Source organism: Oncorhynchus keta, chromosome 35, assembly GCF_023373465.1.
Source record: "Oncorhynchus keta strain PuntledgeMale-10-30-2019 chromosome 35, Oket_V2, whole genome shotgun sequence".
Lineage (NCBI taxonomy): Eukaryota > Metazoa > Chordata > Actinopteri > Salmoniformes > Salmonidae > Oncorhynchus > Oncorhynchus keta.
This window is the reverse complement of record NC_068455.1, coordinates 77,694,921-77,717,054: the sequence shown is the minus strand read 5'-3', so window position 1 is coordinate 77,717,054 and position 22,134 is coordinate 77,694,921. Positions and strand designations below refer to the sequence as shown.

Here is a 22,134-nt window from a genome sequence, read left to right as displayed (position 1 = left end):
TATAAAAAATATTTAAAAAATAAAGATATGAATAATCAAAAGATTTAAATTCATAGAATTAACAAATTATGTGTGCACGCACATTCGTTTCTGACTGTCTGCTCAGACTAACAGCCTCACTTGTTGTTCCTGTCAATCAGACACGCAGTGTCAACCAATGAACCAAAGGTGTGTGCAGGAGGGCCGAGTCAACTCGCTCACAGTCACACACTTAGCAGGGTGCATTATTTATTAAGTTCGACAATGAGGACGAAAAATAGCATAGTTACTTAAAACGACGTTTGCGTGAACCTGAATCAAGAAAATTCATGGTGAAGTCTCTCCCAGACACGGTACACTATTCCTCCTCGCCACTATATACTCACCTCTTCTACATAGTTGTATCTCTGATGTCCTCCGCAGCAGTCTCCGTAGCCGATCATTCTCCTCCTGGTACTCCACTACCGTTTTCTCAACTGCCCCGAAAATCTCTACAGCAGCCGCCGTTAAACGCTCATTCAAAAACACACGCAACATCTGTAGTTTAGACATTTTCAGTTGAGTAACTTATTCAGCTCAGTCAGTATGCCTTGAACCCCACACAAGAAGTGTCGTCTTCAAATGTACTTCCGTGTTCTAGTCAAGGAATGTGAGAAAAATCCTTGGTTCTACTTGCGGGTAGCAAACTCGGAAACGCAAAACAGCGCCGCTAGTTGGATGGGGGTTTAAATTAGAACAATTTAATAGGATTTCTATTGTTTGCATTCATACAAAGTGCGCTTATTAGGCAGTGGTGGTAAAAGTACCCAATTTTCATACTTGAGTCAAAGTAAAGATACCTTAATAGAAAGTTACTCAAGTAAAAGTGAAAGTCAGCCAATCTTATTTGAGGACGGGCTGGTGGTAATGGCTGGACCCGAATACGTTAGTAGAATGGTATCAAACAGATCATGCCATTCAATTCGCTCTGGTACGGCCACAGCAGCCTCTTGTGTTGGAGATGATTAACCCCCCGAATTGTAGAGCAGAGGGTGTCAACAAACTGTAGCCTACCTGTGTTTTGTTTCAATCAAAGCACATATTTAGCCTTGTGGCACATGCTACAACATGGTTTAATATATTGAAAACATCAAGTCAGACCATTCTCTCAGTACATTTAGAGACATTCTAAAATGCAAAACTTCATAAAAGATATCTGTCAGGAGTAAATTTATCCACAAAAACAAAGATAATTGTATACACATCTTAAATGACCACATGTTCACAAAATGTGCTGATATAACCATCAGGCCGAAGCAAAAGATTAGGGGAGGACCACCTCACTTGAAAATAGTAAACTCTGAACTGTTGGATTATTACATCATCATTGAAATCAAATCAAACTTTATTTACACAGAAAGCTTTACAAAAGTACGTTCACCACACAGGTATTTATCTGAATCCCACATCATGAATGATCCAGAGTTGCTGTGCTTTAGTTGTCCACATCCAACCTTTTAATTCCCATCTTCTGACAGAAGATCTTTGTCCTAATTTTCATCCTGTTTTCCTCCTTTGTGGATGTTTTTGACATGTGTCAGCAGGTTAGACTTTTGAGTGAAGCTTTTCTCACAGTCTCCACAGCTAAATGGTTTCTCTCCTGTGTGAGTCAGTTTATGCTTCCTTAGGTTCCCTTCAAATTGAAGCTTTTCCCACAGTCACCACAGCTAAATGGTTTCTCTCCTGTGTGAGTCCTATATGATCTGTAAGGTTCCCCTTATGATAGAAGCTTTTTCCACAGATACCACAGCTAAATGTTTTCTGTTGTGTGTGAGTCAATATATGTTTCCCTAGATCTCCCTTCTGATTGAAGCTTTTCCCACAGTCACCACAGCTAAATGGTTTCTCTCCTGTGTGAGTCAGTTTGTGCAAGTTCAGGTTTCCCTTCTGACTGAAGCTTTTCCCACAGTCACCGCAGACAAATGGTTTCTCTCCTGTGTGAATACTCATGTGCCTGGACAGATCTCCTTTGTGTTTGATGATCTTTCCACAAACTGGACAGATACAGGGTTGGACATGGGCCTTCAGTTTACAGGTGGAGTTGTAGTGTTTATTGCCGAAGCTGCATTCACTGGGTCTCTTCTTGGTGAGAGTCACATGTTTCTGCAGGTCAGATTTCAGAGGAAACATTTCACCACAGTCACGGCAGTGGTGTTCCCCCATTGGTGGGTTGGGATCCAATGGTGGACTGGGATCTAATGGTGGACTACTGTCAAGTCCTACTGTGTCGCTGCTTACGGCTGAACTGTGGCTGGAGGCATTGTTTTGATTATCTGGAGGGACACAGGGAATGTTGAGACCCTTAATGTGGGTCACAGTGACAAAAGGTGTGAGATCCACTGGTTTAGAGTCTCTCTCTCTGTTCTCCACAGTCTGGGTTTGGTCCTCCTGATCACATTCACTTTTCACACAGGAAGGAGAGAATATGAACTTCATGATATCAGGCTCCACCCCTTGAAGCTGCTCTTCCTCCTGACTGGTCCTGACTTCCTCCTGTTCCTCTTTAATCTGTTTGGTCTCTGGGTCCTTCTGTCCCAGACTGGGGCTCCACTCCTGCTCACAGTGCTGCTGCTCAGGGGGAACCTCCTCTTCAGAGACAGAGAGCTGTAGGGAGTCTGGAGGGAAGGAGAGGAGGAGCAGAGGTTATTTATAACAGAATTTGGAATCACTCATGAATTATAGATCTCTATGACATTCAATTCCAATGTTCTTCCTTAGCATGGATCTCTATGATCTATACAGCCTGAGTGCAGATAGCTCGCTAGGTATTTGCTTCCTTAGCATGGATCTCTATGATCTATACAGCCTGAGTGCAGACAGCTCGCTAGGTATTTGCTTTCCTTCACACAAGCCATATAGGTGGTGGGTTAACATGTCTACCATTGAACACACTGTTGCTAATGAGAACAAAGTTCCACCGACACCGTCTAACCCTTAACAATCCTTGCACATCTGAAAAATAGTGTATATTTTAGAGGATCGAAGGACCATGATTGGCATAAGAACCTTAGGTTAAGGTTAAGCTTAGCATCCACTACAGCATGTCTGATCAGAACAGGGATGAGGCGGATGTCCGGGTTAAGGGGGGTTTAATGGGAAGAGATGTCCGGGTTAAGGGGGGTTTAATGGGAAGAGATGTCCGGGTTAAGGGGGGTTTAATGGGAAGAGATGTCCGGGTTAAGGGGGGTTTAATGGGAAGAGATGTCCGGGTTAAGGGGGGTTTAATGGGAAGAGATGTCCGGGTTAAGGGGGGTTTAATGGGAAGAGATGTCCGGGTTAAGGGGGGTACAATGGGAAGAGATGTCCGGGTTAAGAGGGAGTACAATGGGAAGAGATGTCCGGGTTAAGAGGGAGTACAATGGGAAGAGATGTCCGGGTTAAGGGGGGTACAATGGGAAGAGATGTCCGGGTTAAGGGGGGTACAATGGGAAGAGATGTCCGGGTTAAGGGGGTACAATGGGAAGAGATGTCCGGGTTAAGGGGGTACAATGGGAAGAGATGTCCGGGTTAAGGGGGGTTTAATGGATGGGAACAGGGATGAGGCTGTCCCCGTCCACAGTCCACCTGGTCGTGCTGCTGATCCAATTTCTGTTGTTTTGTCTGTGTCTATAAACCCTGATGTGTTACCTTGCCCCTCTACCTTTTCGACCCTCTTCTCTTCCTCTCTACCGCGCCTGCTGTCTCGACCTCTGAATGCTCGGCTATGAAAAGCCAACTGACTCCTGTGGTGACCTGTTTCACCCTCTACAACCACTGTGCTTATTATTTGACCCTGCTGGTAATCTATGAACGTTTTAACATATTGAAGAACAGCCAGATGGACTGGCCACCTCTCCGAGCCTGGTTCCTCTCTTGGTTTCTTCCTCGGTTCCTGCCTTTCTAGGGAGTTTTTCCTAGCCACCGTGCTTCTACATCTGCATTGCTTGCTGTTTTGGGGGTTTTAGGCTGGGTTTCTGTACAGCACTTTGTGATATCTTGTGATGTAGAAAGTGCTTTATAAATAAATTTGATTGATTGATTTAATGGAAAGAGATGTCCACATTCAAAACACACATCTGACCACTCTTGGTTCAGATAACTGAGAATCCTATCCAGTGAAAAGTCATAATAAAAAGTAGATTATAGTATTGGTACATTTTATGCCCCCGTTAAAAACACTGTACATGCTATACAATACAACAGGCATTTGTCCAGCCACAATCCAATGAACCAAACAGGCTAATTGGTTCGTAGACATGCTAAACGTGGGTAAATGTACTAAATGAACAGTACAAGAGTGTAGGTACATCTACATTACATAAACAGAATATACAAGAGCGATTTACACCAATTGAAATAGCCAACCAGCACCACAAAATGACTAATGCTAACAAGGCTAACATCGTTAGCGAGCATGCTAAATACCCATTCATTCTTAATGCAAATGCTAACGCTAACACTAGCGGGACGCGTATGAGCTAGCGAACAAGCTCAACACAATTATTTACAACAGACGCTACTTGACAAATTCACAAGACAAAGATCTCTTAGAACTATAATTTAGCTGCATGCCCAATAAACCATCAGAACAGCATGGTACACTACATGACCAAACGTATGTGAATACCAGCTGAGTACACTACATGACCAAACGTATGTGGAAACCAGTTGAGTACCCTACATGACCAAATGTATGTGGACACCTGCTTGTCATTAATATGTAGTTGGTCTCCCCTTTGCTGCTGTAACAGCTTCCACTTTTCTGGGAAGGCTTTCCACTAGATGTTGGAACATCGATGGTGGGATTTGCCTCCACTCAGCCACAGGTGCATTAGTGAGGTTGGGCACTGATGTTGGGCGATTAGGCCTGGCTCGCAGTTGGCGTCCCAATTCATCCCAAAGTTGTTCGATGGGGTTGAGGTCAGGGCTCTGTGCAGGCCAGTGAAGTTCTTCCAAACTGATCTTGACAAACCATTTCTGTACGGACCTCACTTGTGCTCTAGGGAATTGTCCTGCAGAAGCACGAAACGGCCGTCCACAAACTGTTGCCACAAACTGGAAGCACAGAATCATCTAGAACAGTGGTCACCAACCTTTTCTGAGTCAAGACCACTTTCGCAGTCAAAAAGAAAGCTGAGATCTACCGCACAGATTTGTTTTTTTAAACATTAACCTCACACAAACAGTTGTAGGAGTGAGGTCTGGGCACTAGGCCTAATAAATTATCACAGCATATTGGCTATACGATTGGCCTGCCAATATTATTAATCTGACCATATTATATTTCAAAACTCGAGCTTTCAAAATAGATCAGTCGGTTTAGCACTTGTGATGCACTGTGGAGCATGAATTGAAATAATTAGCTTTTTAAAATTTTACTGGACTGATGGTACCTGCATCTGATGGTCAGCGAGGTCAAATCACGACCTCAGATCTTCAGGTCGAAAAGTCGGAGCTCTGGAAAGATGCCCGAGTTTCCGACTCGGATGCCCGTTCAAAATCATTTTTGTTTTGTAAAAAAAGTGTTGAATAAAAACAGTGACAGTGCTGAATATAAACTTAAACTCACTCATTAAAAACAGTGACAGTGCTGAATATAAACTTAAACTCACTCATTAAAAACAGTGACAGTGCTGAATATAAACTTAAACTCACTCATTAAAAACAGTGACAGTGCTGAATATAAACTTAAACTCACTCATTAAAAACAGTGACAGTGCTGAATATAAACTTAAACTCACCTCATTAAAAACAGTGACAGTGCTGAATATAAACTTAAACTCACCTCATTAAAAACAGTAACTCTTTGCTGTATTCGTTGACAGTCTCTCTGTGGTCATATTTTAAAAGATATTAAATCTGACGTAAACTAGTAGCTTAAACTTGGCTGTGGCCAGGGTCATGGAAGCTCTGTCGCCACGGTGATTTAACCTATCCGATTGGGCAGCGCAGTAGGTGCACTTGATTTAGTCACAGATTTGCCGGTCCGCCAGGTAGGCGTAGTTTCTCTCATGGGAACACTTTGCTTACCCGGTGGGCAGGACTTTTGAATCAAGTGCACCTACCAGCAACAGTGGTACAGTAGGGCTGCTGAATCAAGTGCACCTACCAGCAACAGTGGTACAGTAGGGCTGCTGAATCAAGTGCACCTACCAGGAACAGTGGTACAGTAGGGCTGCTGAATCAAGTGCACCTACCAGCAACAGCTCAACACAATAAAAAAAGAAAGAAAGTAGCACAAGCCTTTATCGTTTGTTGGCTTTTCTACAGAAATATTTGGTGATCGACTAGAGTCTAGAATGTCATTATATGCTGAATAGCTACCAGCAACAGTTAAGATTTACCAGCCAGTTTACTGGAACTAAGTGGTACAGTAGGGCTGCTGAATAGCCCGAACAGTGGTACAGTAGGGCTGCTGAATGACCTAAAACAGCCCCAGACCATTATTCTGCCTCCACCTGAAAAACTTTACTGCTTGGCATTAGTGCATAGGGCTGCTGAATCAAGTGCACCTACCAGCATACAGTAGGGCAGAGAACGTGTTTCCACTTCTCCAGAGTCCTGAATCAAGTGCATGGCAACAGTGGTACAGTAGGGCTGCTTTACACCATTCCAGCAGACGCTTGGCATTGCACATACCAGGAACAGTGGTGATCTGAATCAAGTGGCAGTGGTACAGTAGGGTGCTGCTGCTCGGCCATGGTAGTGAGTGTTGCAACAGAGGACATAACATTTTTAAGCAAAACAGTAGGGCTCTGAATCAAGTTCAGCACAGTGGTACGGGGTGCACCCCGCTCTGGTGAGCTGCTGAGTGGCCTACCACCAGGCTGGTACGTTGTTGCTCCTAGAACCTTTTCACCTTCAACACAATCACAACTTTACTTTTTACAGTTGATCGACTAGAGTCTAGGTCAGCTTTCCCTTTACTGGAACAGGGGCGAACCATGAAAAAATTTTGACAAACTGCATTATGCATTGGAAAGTTTGCATCCTATGACGGTGCCACGTTGAAAGTCAATGAGCTCTTCAGTAAAAGGCCATTCTACTGCCAATGTTTGTCTATGGAGATTGCATGGGGGTGTGCTCGATTTTATACACCTGTCAGCAACAGGTGTGGCTGACATAGCCAAATCCACTACTTTGAAGGGGTGTCCACATACTGCTGAATACATACTGTATGTGACATCAGGAGGACAAGTAGCAAGAGGGAAAATGTAGTGCTCGTCAGGATAGGGAAACTACCTAGAGAATGACAGAGGCCTCTACTGACCAAAAGGCAGTATTACCCTGGGCAGCGCCATTAAGGGCTTCCACCATTTTAATGTCGTCAAGTGGGAGGGACTTCCAACTTCATTGGCTGATCCCTCCTGGTGACCCTGTTGGGAGTCTTAACCTGGACCAGAGACATTATGCCCATAAGGGGCACACAGTGTCCAGCTGTGACGTCCTCCCCCAGAGCAGTCCTCCCCCAGAGCAGTCCTCCCCAGAGCAGTCCTCCCCCAGAGCAGTCCTCCCCCAGAGCAGCAGTCCTCCCCCAGAGCAGTCCTCCCCCAGAGCAGTCCTCCCCAGAGCAGTCCTCCCCCAGAGCAGTCCTCCCCCAGAGCAGTCCTCCCTCAGAGCAGTCCTCCCTCAGAGCAGTCCTCCCCCAGAGCAGTCCTCCCCCAGAGCAGTCCTCCCCCAGAGCAGTCCTCCCCCAGAGCAGTCCTCCCTCAGAGCAGTCCTCCCTCAGGGTCTCAATGCTGCCACCTACTGTATGTCATCTCTCAGGAAAAGTGGACATTTCGAAAGGAACCATATAAGGAGAAGTGGGTGTTTCAAAAGGAACCATATAAGGAGAAGTGGGCGTTTCAAAAGGAACCATATAAGGAGAAGTGGGTGTTTCAAAAGGAACCATATAAGGAGAAGTGGGTGTTTCAAAAGGAACCATATAAGGAGAAGTGGGCGTTTCAAAAGGAACCATATAAGGAGTTTCAAAAGAACCATATAAGGAGAAGGGCGTTTCAAAAGGAACCATATAAGGAGAAGTGGGTGTTTCAAAGGAACCATATAAGGAGAAGTCAAAAGGAACCATATAAGGAGAAGTGGGCGTTTCAAAAGGAACCATATAAGGAGAAGTGGGCGTTTCAAAAGGAACCATATAAGGAGAAGTGGGTGTTTCAAAAGGAACCATATAAGGAGAAGTGGGCGTTTCAAAAGGAACCATATAAGGAGAAGTGGGCGTTTCAAAAGGAACCATATAAGGAGAAGTGGGCGTTTCAAAAGGAACCATATAAGGAGAAGTGGGCGTTTCAAAAGGAACCATATAAGGAGAAGTGGGTGTTTCAAAAGGAACCATATAAGGAGAAGTGGGCGTTTCAAAAGGAACCATATAAGGAGAAGTGGGTGTTTCAAAAGGAACCATATAAGGAGAAGTGGGTGTTTAGAAATGAATCACATCACCAATGTGGCGCTGGAGTCAGAATGGAAACATAAATGTGTAGAGCTGCTGTCCAAGCAAAGGGAAATCACTGCCACGTTGGGGCTAAAACCACTTCTACAAAATGTTGAAATGGTGACCACTGAAAGCCTAAACAGTTTATTCATTTACTAGAACTATTGCTAACTATCAGTAGATCTACATACGTACCTATTCTACATAGTTGTATCTCTGGTGTCCTCCGCAGCAGTCTCCGTAGCCGATCATTCTCCTCCTGGTACTCTGCTACTGTTTCCTCAATCGCACCGAAAATCTCCACAGCAGCCGATGCCGTTAAACATTCATTTAAAAAGACACTCAACAACTGTAGTTTAGACGTTTTCAGTGGACTGAGAGTTGGGTGTTCAGCGAGTATGGCTTCTTGACATGGGTTCTCCAGATCACATTCACTTTTCACACAGGAAGGAGTGAATATGGAGTCTTTGGTATCAAAGAGCCCTTGAAGCTGCTCTTCCTCCTGACTGGTCCTGACTCCCTCCTGTTCCTCTTTAATCTGTTTGGTCTCTGGGTCCTTCTGTCCCAGATTGGGGCTCCACTCCTGCTCACAGTGCTGCTGCTCAGGGGGAACCTCCTCTTCAGAGACAGAGAGCTGCAGGGAGTCTGGAGGGAAGGAGAGGAGGAGCAGAGGTTACCTATACAGCCTGGATACAGAGGTTACCTATACAGCCTGGATACAGAGGTTACCCTGCTATACAGCCTGGATACAGAGGTTACCCTGCTATACAGCCTGGATACAGAGGTTACCCTGCTATACAGCCTGGATACAGAGGTTACCCTGCTATACAGCCTGGATACAGAGGTTACCCTGCTATACAGCCTGGATACAGAGGTTACCCTGCTATACAGCCTGGATACAGAGGTTACCCTGCTATACAGCCTGGATACAGAGGTTACCCTGCTATACAGCCTGGATACAGAGGTTACCCAGCTATACAGCCTGGATACAGAGGTTACCCTACTATACAGCCTGGATACAGAGGTTACCCTGTGTGTGTGTATGTATATATATATAGTCATACTGGTACCCTGTATGATACACTGCGCAAAGAAATAAAGGGAACACTTAAACAACACAATGTAACTCCAAGTCAATCACACTTCTGTGAAATCAAACTGTCCACTTAGGAAGCAACACTGATTGACAATACATTTCACATGCTGTTGTGCAAATGGAATAGACAACAGGTGGAAATTATAGGCAATTAGCAAGACACCTCAAATAAAGGAGTGGTTCTGCAGGTGGTGACCAGAGACCAATTTTCAGTTCCTATGCTTCCTGGCTGATGTTTTGGTCACTTTTGAATGCTGGCGGTGCTTTCACACTAGTGGTGGCATGAGACGGAGTCTACAACCCACACAAGTGGCTCAGGTAGTGCAGCTCATCCAGGATGGCACATCAATGCCAGCTGTGGCAAGAAGGTTTGCTGTGTTTGTCAGCGTAGTGTCCAGAGCATGGAGGCGCTACCAGGAGACAGGCCAGTACATCAGGAGACGTGGAGGAGGCCGTAGGAGGGCAACAACCCAGCAGCAGGACCGCTACCTCCGCCTTTGTGCAAGGAGGAGCAGGAGGAGCACTGCCAGAGCCCTGCAAAATGACCTCCAGCAGGCCACAAATGTGCATGTGTCTGCTCAAACGGTCAGAAACAGACTCCATGAGGGTGGTATGAGGGCCCGACGTCCACAGGTGGGGGTTGTGCTTACAGCCCAAAATCGTGCAGGACGTTTGGCATTTGCCAGAGAACACCAAGATTGGCAAATTTGCCACTGGCGCCCTGTGCTCTTCACAGATGAAATCAGGTTCACACTGAGCACATGACAGACGTGACAGTCTGGAGACGCCGTGGAGAACGTTCTGCTGCCTGCAACATCCTCCAGCATGACCGGTTTGGCGGTGGGTCAGTCATGGTGTGGGGTGGCATTTCTTTGGGGGGCCGCACAGCCCTCCATTTGCTCGCCAGAGGTAGCCTGACTGCCATTAGCTACTGAGATGAGAACCTCAGACCCCTTGTGAGACCACATGCTAAACCTCATGTGGCTGGAGTGTGTCAGCAGTTCCTGCAAGAGGAAAGCATTGATGCTATGGACTGGCCCACCTGTTCTCCAGACCTGAATCTAATTGAGCACATCTGGGACATCATGTCTCGCTCCATCCACCAACAGACTGTTGCACCACAGACTGTCCAGGAGTTGGCGGATGCTTTAGTCCAGGTCTGGGAGGAGATCCCTCAGGAGACCATACGCCACCTCATCAGGAGCATGCCCAGGCGTTGTAGGGAGGTCATACAGGCACGTGGACGCCACACACTGAGCCTCATTTTGACTTGTTTTAAGAACATTACATCAAAGTTGGATCAGCCTGTAGTGTGGTTTTCCACTTTAATTTTGAGTGTGACTCCAAATCCAGACCTCCATGGGTTGATACATTTGATTTTCATTGATAATTTGTGTGATTTTGTTGTCAGCACATTCAACTATGTAAAGAAAAAAGTATTTGATAAGAATATTTCATTCATTCAGATCTAGGATGTGTTATTTTAGTGTTCCCTTTATTTTTTTGAGCACTGTATATATAGTCATACCTTGTGTGTGTATATATATATATATATATATATATATATATATATATATATATACATATATACACACACACACACAGTGGGGCAAAAAAATATTTAGTCAGCCACCAATTGTGAGAGTTCTCCCACTTAAAAAGATGAGAGAGGCCTGTAATTTTCATCATAGATACACTTCAACTATGACAGACAAAATGAGAAAAAAAATCCAGAAAATCACATTGTAGGATTTTACTTATTTTCCACCATAATTTGCAAATAAATTCATTAAAAATCCTACAATGTGATTTTTTTTCTCATTTTGTCTGTCATAGTTGAAGTGTACCTATGATGAAAATTGTGCACAACTGGCTATAGGCTACACAAGCCTCCCCACAATAGACCATTCCTCTTCTCGTGAAATCCCAGGAAAAGCTGTAGGACATTTATTTAGTTAAAAAATAAATAATACTAAGCCTAATAGCCTATTAGGGGAAAGCAGCAGGTTCTTGCTAATTGCTGGATGTAAAACAGGCCCACGGCATAGAAAATGCATGTTGGGGAAAGTTGAGGAGATTAAAGTGCATTGTTGTGATCACTTTTGTTCGGTTCTGACAACATTGTTCCACTGATGCAATGCAAATAGTTGCACAGGACAGACAGAGAAAAGGAAAACCCAAAGGAATTCACAACCATTAGAAACATTGAAAGAAACAACAACTTGCAAACCACTTGAGCAAGGAGACAGTGACATACTTTAAAATATGCTCAGCCTAAACAGGGATTGTTGTTGAATTGGTACATTTAAAAGTACTATGTTATTTTTCATGAGGCCTACATGTACATTGAAGTATTATTTGCAGTTGTCACTATGACAACAAACAGTATCTGTGTGTTTTATAGACCTCATGACTGGTCTGAACCAGTATCTGTGTGTTTTATAGACCTCATGACTGGTCTGGACCAGTATCAGTGTGTTTTATAGACCTCATGAATGGTCTGGACCTGTATCAGTGTGTTTTATAGACCTCATGAATGGTCTGGACCTGTATCAGTGTGTTTTATAGACCTCATGAATGGTCTGGACCTGTATCTGTGTGTTTTAGAGACCTCATGACTGGTCTGAACCTGTATCTGTGTGTTTTATAGACCTCATGACTGGTCTGGACCAGTATCTGTGTTTTATAGACCTCATGACTGGTCTGAACCAGTATTTGTGTGTTTTATAGACCTCATGACTGGTCTGGACCAGTATCTGTGTTTTATAGACCTCATGACTGGTCTGAACCTGTATCTGTGTGTTTTATAGACCTCATGACTGGTCTGGACCAGTATCTGTGTTTTATAGACCTCATGAATGGTCTGAACCTGTATCTGTGTTTTATAGCCCTCATGTCTGGTCTGAACCACTATCTGTTTGTTAGAAACCTCATGACTGGTCGCGTGTGTGAACTTAACTTGGATCCGGGTTAATTTGCAATGATAACCTTCGCCACCGTTTCCTTACAACATAATAAATATAGTTAGTTTCCTTCCAGCTAATTTCTTAGTTACACGATTGTATAACTAGTAAAATTAGTTTAATTGAGGGTGCAATATTTATTAAGTTCGACAATGAGGACGAAAAACAGCATAATTACTTAAAACGACGTTTGCGTGAACCTGAATCAAGAAAATTCATGGTGAAGTCTCTCCCAGACACGGTACACTATTCCTCCTCGCCACTATATACTCACCTCTTCTACATAGTTGTATCTCCGGTTTGATCCCCAGCAGTCTCCGTAGCCGATCATTCTCCTCCTGGTACTCCACTACCGTTTTCTCAACTGCCCCGAAAATCTCCACAGCAGCCGCCGTTAAACGCTCATTCAAAAACAGACGCAACATCTGTAGTTTAGACATTTTCAGTTGAGTAACTTATTCAGCTCAGTCAGTATGCCTTGACCCCCACACAAGAAGTGTCGTATTCAAATCTACTTCCGTGTTCTAGTCAAGGAATGTGAGAAAAATCCTTGGTTCTACTTGCGGGTAGCAAACTCGGAAACGCAAAACAGCGCCGCTAGTTGGATGGGGGTTTAAATTAGAACAATTTAATAGGATTTCTATTGTTTGCATTCATACAAAGTGCGCTTATTAGGCAGTTTTGGTAAAAGTACCCAATTTTCATACTTGAGTCAAAGTAAAGATACCTTAATAGAAAGTTACTCAAGTAAAAGTGAAAGTCAGCCAGTAAAATACTTTGAGTAAAAGTATACAATTATTTGGTTTTAAATATACTTAAGTATCAAAAGTAAATGTAATTGATAAAATATACTTAAGTGGCAAAAGTAAAAGTATAAATCGTTTCAAATGTATTATATTAAGCAAACCAGGCAGTATAATTTAAGACAAAACAGATAGCCAGGAGCACACTCCAACACTCTGGCATCATTTACAAATGAAGCATGTGTTTAGTGAGTTCTCTAGATCAGAGGCAGTAGGGATGTTCAGGCTCTCTCATGCCGTCCCTGGGGGGGGTGCGTCACCTGGGTGGGTTGATTCACTGTTGTGGTCGGCTTGTCTGGGTTGGCGCCCCCCCCCTTGGGTTGTACCGTGGCGGAGATCTTTGTGGGCTATATTCGGCCTTGTCTCAGGATGGTAAGTTGGTGGTTGAAGATATCCCTCTAGTGGTGTGGGGGCTGTGCTTTGGCAAAGTGGGTGGGGTTATATCCTTCCTGTTTGGCCCTGTCCGGGGGTGTCCTCGGATGGGGCCACAGTGTCTCCTGACCCCTCCTGTCTCAGCCTCCAGTATTTATGCTGCAGTAGTTTATGTGTCGGGGGGCTAGGGTCAGTTTGTTATATCTGGAGTACTTCTCCTGTCCTATTCGGTGTCCTGTGTGAATCTAAGTATGCGTTCTCTAATTCTCTCCTTCTCTCTTTCTTTCTCTCTCTCGGAGGACCTGAGCCCTAGGACCATGCCCCAGGACTACCTGACATGATGACTCCTTGCTGTCCCCAGTCCACCTGGCCATGCTGCTGCTCCAGTTTCAACTGGCCTGGGCCCTAGGACCATGTCCCAGGACTATCTGACATGATGACTCCTTGCTGTCCCCAGTCCACCTGGCCATGCTGCTGCTCCAGTTTCAACTGTTCTGCCTTACTATTATTCAACCATGCTGGTCATTTATGAACATTTAAACATCTTGGCCACGTTCTGTTATAATCTCCACCCGGCACAGCCAGAAGAGGACTGGCCACCCCACATATGCTCTCTCTAATTCTCTCTTTCTTTCTCTCTCTCGGAGGACTGAGCCCTAGGACCGTGCTGAGCCCTAGGACCATGTGCCCCAGGACTACCTGACATGACGGCTCTGACCTTGCAGTCCCCAGTCCACCTGACTGTGCTGCTGCTCCAGTTTCAACTGTTCTGCCTTATTATTATTCGACCATGCTGGTCATTTATGAACATTTGAACATCTTGGTCATGTTCTGTTATAATCTCTACCCTGGGCACAGCCAGAAGGAGGACTGGCCAGTCCCCCCACATAGCCCGGTTCCTCTCTCGACCAGGTTTCTTCCTAGGTTTTGTTATTTCTAGGGAGGCCACCCCACATAGCCCGGTTTTCCTAGCCACTAGGTTTTGCTTTTACACCTGCATTTTTGCTGTTTGGGGTTTTAGGCTGGGTTTCTGTACAGCACTTTGAGATATCAGCTGATGTACGAAGGGCTATATAAATACATTTGATTTGATTTGAGGTATGTTCTCTTGATAAGTGTGTATAGTGAGTTCACTAGATCAGAGGTAGTAGGGATGTTCAGGTATGTTCACTTGATAAGTGTGTATAGTGAGTTCACTAGGTCAGAGGCAGTAGGGATGACCAGGTATGTTCTCTTGATAAGTGTGTATAGTGAGTTCACTAGATCAGAGGCAGTAGGGATGACCAGGTATGTTCTCTTGATAAGTGTGTATAGTGAGTTCACTAGATCAGAGGCAGTAGGGATGACCAGGTATGTTCTCTTGATAAGTGTGTATAGTGAGTTCACTAGATCAGAGGCAGTAGGGATGACCAGGTATGTTCTCTTGATAAGTGTGTATAGTGAGTTCACTAGATCAGAGGCAGTAGGGATGACCAGGTATGTTCTCTTGATAAGTGTGTGAATTAGACCATTTTCCTGCTAAGCATTCAAAATGTAACGAGTACTTCCGGTGTCAGGGAAAATATATTAAGCTTTAAAAAAATACATTATTTTCTTTAGGAATGTAGTTAAGTAAAAGTAAAAATTGTCAAAAATAGAAATAGTAAAGTACAGATACCCCCCAAAACGACTTAAGTAGTACTTTAAAGTATTTTCACTTAAGTACTTTACAACACTGTTATTTTGAGTCCACTGTAAAATCATTATTTCCCAAAACATTCAAATGATATCATGAATCGTGAAAATGGATGAGAAATAGCCTTGGACAGATGGAAGGAGCTATTTTTTTTATTTTATGTATTTCGTTCTTCTAACCACTTTCCATCTCTGTACAACAGGGTTGGCACCCAAACCCTTAGAGGCCATGTCATCTGATGCGACATTCCATCGCTCTCCTTTGTCACACAGCCCTTTTGGACAAATTCATCTTGGTCCCTCCCCGTTTCGTTCCGTTTGCGCTGTTTGCTTCTGATTGGTTCTCAAACGGTAAACGGTTTCCGTAATGAAAACACCCACCTTTTTGCACACAGACAGACGCGCAGACGGATTGGCAGCCAGGAGGAGCCAATATATTATTAACCGTTAAGACATGCATTTGTCAGCTAAATAATACTTGTATTCGGTGTCCCTCAACTCTTATTTATAATGGGTTTCGTTTGTAATGAGCGGGATATAGCTAGATATACTTGTATGTATTGTTGATGTGAGTATTGCTGTGGTCGTGGATGAATCGGGAACAGATGGAACGTGCACAAGAGTAATTACCAGGATAAATCTGACCTGCAATTTGTAACCAAAGCTGCTGTCGCCTACTTGTAATTCGTAAAACCTTCATTATAACTTTGAAGTGACAGAAATAGCGAATGAATCTTTCATCTATGTATGCATTTTGAGAAATTTCACAGGAGGTTGGCGGCACCTTCTTTGAGAAGGACGGGCTTGTGGTAATGGCTGGACCGGAATAAGTTAGTAGAATGGTATCAAACAGATCATGCCATTCAATTCGCTCTGGTACGGCCACAGCAGCCTCTTGTGTTGGAGATGTTTAACCCCCTCCCCCCAAAAAAGTGACATTTTATTTGGGACTTACTGAGTCTGCCTTTAAAATCAGATTTTAAACCTAACCTTAACCACACTGCTAAATTATGCCTAACCTTAAATTAAGGGCACATATTATTATATTTCCATGAATTGTTATGTTATAGCCCAATTTGACTTTATTGCTGTGGTAACTACTGACAACCATAGTAAAGGGAAACGATGACTACAGGTAGACATTAGACGAACTGCGGTTACGTGTCTAAGGCTGCGGATCCGTAGGTAACCGTCACTTTCCGCCCCCATGGAAAGATTTGTATCATGTTCTGTTTCTTTATCTCTACTTTGAACACACGTTTTTTTTTGTGGTCACCGTCCCTTCACTTTTCTCATAACCAGGATTTATTCCATCCTTTTTATGCGAGTAAAGTACATGTCGGATAAACAAATGTAATGGCAGGCACAGGCCCGATGGAAACGACACATTTGTTGGTAAACTTTCCAAATGTCGACAAAACTAAATGCGATAGAACAAGGCGGGATTTTTGTTGTTGTCGGTAAATGAATTATGCCAGAAATAGCGGTGGAAACACTCTTATGCGCACATTTGTATTTAATAACCATCATATCAAGCGATAAGAGCCTATGTTTGGTCCTCCCATGCCCCAGTATCTGTGCGTTAGAGATGTTCACGATGAGCATGACGTGTCTCCTCTCTAAAGTCCAGGAAGCTCCGATTCAAACTCCCATTAGACAGTTATTTTAAATGTTTTATATATATTTTTTTATTAACAAGAAATCAATACATAGAGTACATGAGGGAACACAAGTATATGTAGATTATATACAATGGACAATTGAGCTAGGGGGGCCATTCGACAGTTCTGTAAGCGTTATTATGATGTTAAAGTACGTTCGTTTACTCACCAAATATGGACTTCCGTTGAGCAACTATCTTTGTTTATGTTTATGTATCTGCGAGCTGTGGGCTAGAGCGCATGCGCAAAGACCACTGTGGGCACACTCATGTTTCGTGACAAAACCAACCAGTCGAGTAGAAAATGCGATGGAATCCCATTTACTTGTATTTTTTTTTTCGTTACATGGGAATTTAACGACACATACATTTTTATGAGCACTACGTCATCACGCAGTTTTATTCATTTTTTTAAATCGGTAAGTCATTTTGATGAAAACGCACCCCTGCTGGGAAAACGCGCATATCGTTTTTATGTAGATATTTTTGAATAATTACATGACAATTCCTCGCCAATTGGATGGAAACCTAGGTCGTGTCAATTTAGAATTATAATTGTTCCCAGTTTTACCGGTAAACGTCCATGAAGCATCTGCATGCCAACCATTTGATCTCAATAAGTTTCATGGGATTCATACATTTCCATTTTCTTAGTTATCTAGAGTTGTTTCTAATGATGTACAGTGTGCTAATTGTAGAGCAGAGGGTGTTAACAAACTGTAGCCTACCTGTGTATTGTTTCAATCAAAGCACATATTTAGCCTTGTGGCGCATGCTACACTATGCTGTTATATTCCGTTCCGTTATGTCGAATACTGTGATCGTTATGCAATCTGGCAGACATTGATTCAGCTTTGATCTAACTGAAACGAGCACCATTCACCAGAGTAGCATGTTTTCTGTAAGTTGTAGAGAAGATCATACATGTGCAGAAGCTTCAGGGCCTTTAGCTGTTGGGAAGAGGGGTCCAGTAAAATTAGGATCCACATCTATTCCGTATCAAAATATAGGACAATCTGTAACAATAAATGATTTCTCAGAAGTAAACTGAATATAATAACTCGATACAATATTAAATCAATATCATGAATGAGCAGTATTTAGTGAAAATGGATGAGAGAAACATTTTCTGTAAAGTAAACATGTTTTAATATATTGAAAACATCAAGTCAGACCATTCTCTCAGTACATTTAGAGACATTCTAAAATGCAAAACTTCATAAAAGATATCTGTCATGAGTAAATTTATCCACAAAAACAAAGATCATTGTATACACATTTTAAATGACCACATGTTCACAAAATGTGCTGATATAACCATCAGGCCGAAGCTAAAGATTAGGGGAGGACCACCTCACTTGAAAATAGTAAACTCTGAACTGTTGGATTGTTACATCATCATTGAAATCAAATCAAACTTTATTTACATAGAAAGCTTTACAAAAGTACGTTCACCACACAGGTATTTATCTGAATCCCACATCATGAATGATCCAGAGTTGCTGTGCTTTATAATAATAATAATATATGCCATTTAGCAGACGCTTTTATCCAAAACGACTTACAGTCATGTGTGCATACATTCTTCGTATGGGTGGTCCCGGGGATCGAACCCACTACCCTGGCGTTACAAGCGCCATGCTCTACCAAGTTGTCCACATCCGACCTTTTAATTCCCATCTTCTGACAGAAGATCTTTGTCCTAATTTTCATCCTGTTTTCCTCCTTTGTGGATGTTTTTGACATGTGTCAGCAGGTTAGACTTCTGAGTGAAGCTTTTCTCACAGTCACCACAGCTAAATGGTTTCTCTCCTGTGTGAGTCAGTTTATGCTTCCTTAGGTTCCCCTTCAAATTGAAGCTTTTCCCACAGTCACCACAGCTAAATGGTTTCTCTCCTGTGTGAGTCCTTATATGATCTGTAAGGTTCCCCTTCTGATAGAAGCTTTTTCCACAGATACCACAGCTAAATGGTTTCTGTTGTGTGTGAGTCAATATATGTTTTCTTAGGTCTCCCTTCTGATAGAAGCTTTTCCCACAGTCACCACAGCTAAATGGTTTCTCTCCTGTGTGAGTCAGTTTGTGCAAGTTCAGGTTTCCCTTCTGACTGAAGCTTTTCCCACAGTCACCACAGCTAAATGGTTTCTCTCCTGTGTGAAGACTCATGTGCCTGGACAGATCTCCTTTGTGTTTGATGGTCTTTCCACAAACAGGGCAGGTGCAGGGTTTCCCACTGTGACAGAGTTGGACATGGGCCTTCAGTTTACAGGTGGAGTTGTAGTGTTTATTGCCGAAGCTGCATTCACTGAGTCTCTTCTTGGTGAGAGTCATATGCCTCTGCAGGTCAGCTTTCAGAGGAAATGTTTCTCCACAGTCACAAAAGTGGCTAGTTTTTCTAGGCGTGGTGCTGGATTTGGAACAGTGTTCCCCCATTGGTGGGTTGGGATCCAATAGTGGACTGGGATCTAATGGTGGACTGCTGTCAAGTCCTACTGGGTCGCTGCCTACAGCTGAGCTGTGGCTGGAGGCATTGTTTTGATTACCTGGAGGGTCACAGGGAATGTAGAGACCCTTAATGTGGTTCATAGTGCCAAAAGGTTTGAGATCCACTGGGTCTCTCTCTCTGTTCTCCACAGTCTGGGTTTGGGGATGAGTCAATGACTGAAGTGGGTCCTCCTGATCACATTCTCCTTTCAAACAGGAAGGAGAGAATATGAACTCTATGATATCAGGCTCCACCCCTTGAAGCTGCTCTTCCTCCTGACTGGTCCTGACTTCCTCCTGTTCCTCTTTAATCTGTTTGGTCTCTGGGTCCTTCTGCCCCAGACTGGGGCTCCACTCCTGCTCACAGTGCTGCTGCTCAGGGGGAACCTCCTCTTCAGAGACAGAGGGCTGCAGGGAGTCTAGAGGGAAGGAGAGGAGGGTGGAGGTTATCTGCCAGAGAATTACATTTACATTTGGAATCACTCATGAATTATAGATCTCTATTATTTTAAAATATCAAATGGCTTTATTGGCATGTATGTCTACACAGCCTTTAAACACAGCTTTTAAACACAGCCTTTAAACACAGCCTTTAAGCACAGCCTTTAAGCACAGCCATTAAACACAGCCTTTAAACACAGCCTTTAAGCACAGCCTTTAAGCACAGCCTTTAAGCACAGCCTTTAAACACAGCCTTTAAACACAGCCTTTAAACACAGCCTTTAAACACAGCCTTTAAACACAGCCTTTAAACACGTCTGAGTGAAGTTATCTGGGTATTTTCTCTCATTCACTTGGGTATTCAATCCTATGATGGAACACACTGCGGCCAACATGTACAAAAGTCACGCAGACACCATCTAATCTCGCACAATCCTTGTGTGCACAATGGTTTTGTGAACCTTAGAAACTATACTTTCATATCACCCAAAAATAATTGTATAAACACAAAATACTATGCAGTATTTTAAAACACAGATTAACACAGAGGTGTTATGCATTTCACATTTGCCTGAACTATGACGCTTCCTAAGATAATGGGAACAGGCAGACGTCACAGAGGACGTAATGGTGACGTGTGACGCTCCTGTCCAAGCAACGGAAAGCATTGGCACGTCGGGACTATTTTTTTTTATATCACCGAAGGTCTAACCACTTTAATAATTTAGTATAACTATATCTAACGATCAGTATATCTAAATACGAACCTATTCTACATAGTTGTATCACCGGTGTCCTCCGCAGCAGTCTCCGTAGCCGATCATTCTCCTCCTGGTACTCCACTACCGTTTTCTCAACTGCCCCGAATATCTCTACAACAGCCGCCGTTAAACGCTCATTTAAAAACACACGCAACGACTGTAGTTTAGACATTTTCAGTGGATTCAGTATTTGGTTATTTAGATGGGTCCTCCTGATCACATTCACTTTTCACACAGCAAGGAGTGAATATGGAGTCTTTGGTATCAAAGAGCCCCGACACGTCCTAAATTCAGTGGTCTTTCTTTTACTCCACAAAAAAATAATGTTCCAAATCAAAACAAACTCATTCCCAATCCTACTTCCGTGTTCAAGTCAAGGAATCTTACAAAACTCATTGGTTCTAGTGGCGACGAACCCAGAAACACAGAACAGCGTCACCAGCTGGATGGGGGTGTGTGTTTACTGCTGTGTAAGTTAGTTCCCTGACCAGCAAGGAAGGAAATAATGACGACATGTGGACAAAACAGTGGCTATCAGAAGTATGACATGATCTGGGATAATCCATTCGACTGTATCAATAACATCAGGGACACCATTCTCCCGTCACCGTGCCAGACATTCCAAAATAAACGAATTTATAATCCAGTTTATAAAGCGTTTTTTTTAAACGAATTTTTGTAAAATATTTTTTCAATATATATTCCTACAAAGCAGAACCAATGATTTCGCTATTTAGATAAGCAACCAGAATGAACTATTGGTTTTAAGGTTCATAAAAACAAGAAGCTAAACATATATGTGTTTTTGTTTGTTGAATCCTTTAAAATATGCCCATTTCAAACATTTTTTGTTGTTGTTGAAAAATCTAAAAGCTATTTCAGACTATTTAGACAAATTAGCTGGCTTAGTAGTATATCCCTCAGATCTGTGAGATTCCTGTAATGTGATCATTACGTCATCATTCAAATAAAATCAAACTTTATTTACAGTGGGGTTGGAAAATATTGACACCCTTGATAAAAATGACCGTATAAAATAAATAATTAAAATATTGAGCTATATTGTATACTAAAAAAACCCGACAGGTTTTCAATGGGGTTTCAAGTCCAGAGACTGATTCTGATTCCTTGGCTAATTAACCATTTCTTTGTGGATTTTGACATTTGTTTGGGGTTTTTGTGTTGTTGGAAAATCCACTTGTGGCCAAATTTTAGCTTTCTGGCAGAAACAACCAGGTTTTTGGCTAAAATGTCCTGGTACTGGATAAAGCTCCTGATGCTGTTGACCTTAACAAGGGCCCCATGACAAGTGGAAGCAAAACAGCCCCATAACATCAAAACATCCACCACCACATTTTACAGTAGGTTTTGGGGTTATTTTCGCCTCATGAATTCTCATTTCACATACCTACTACAAGATTCCATGACTACCATACATACCTGTATTCCCTTGA

The 22,134-nt window shown here is 43.0% G+C and overlaps 1 protein-coding gene across 13 annotated transcripts in view; it reads right to left on the bottom strand.

The window, feature by feature from the left end:
- The window catches only part of LOC118382002 (gastrula zinc finger protein XlCGF57.1-like), a 47,215-nt gene extending 25,861 nt beyond the window's left edge, over window positions 1–21,354 (bottom strand). For 2 of the 13 annotated variants that reach the window (XR_008094284.1, XR_008094282.1), the window contains exons 1-2: window positions 5,783–6,306; window positions 5,391–5,738 (exon numbers count right to left, since the gene is read on the bottom strand). Coding sequence is in view for 10 of the 13 variants with exons in the window: in XM_052497891.1 (XP_052353851.1) it covers window positions 8,624–9,073; window positions 20,687–20,852 (616 nt within the window). In the remaining 3 variants the exon portion in view is untranslated. Of the gene's footprint in view, window positions 1–365; window positions 606–2,499; window positions 2,634–5,390; window positions 5,739–5,782; window positions 6,307–8,623; window positions 9,074–12,761; window positions 13,057–20,686 lie in introns of those variants that run through there. The other 11 variants (XM_052497893.1, XM_052497897.1, XM_052497894.1 and 8 more) reach the window with 9 other exon arrangements.
- Window positions 21,355–22,134: the final 780 nt, after the last annotated feature.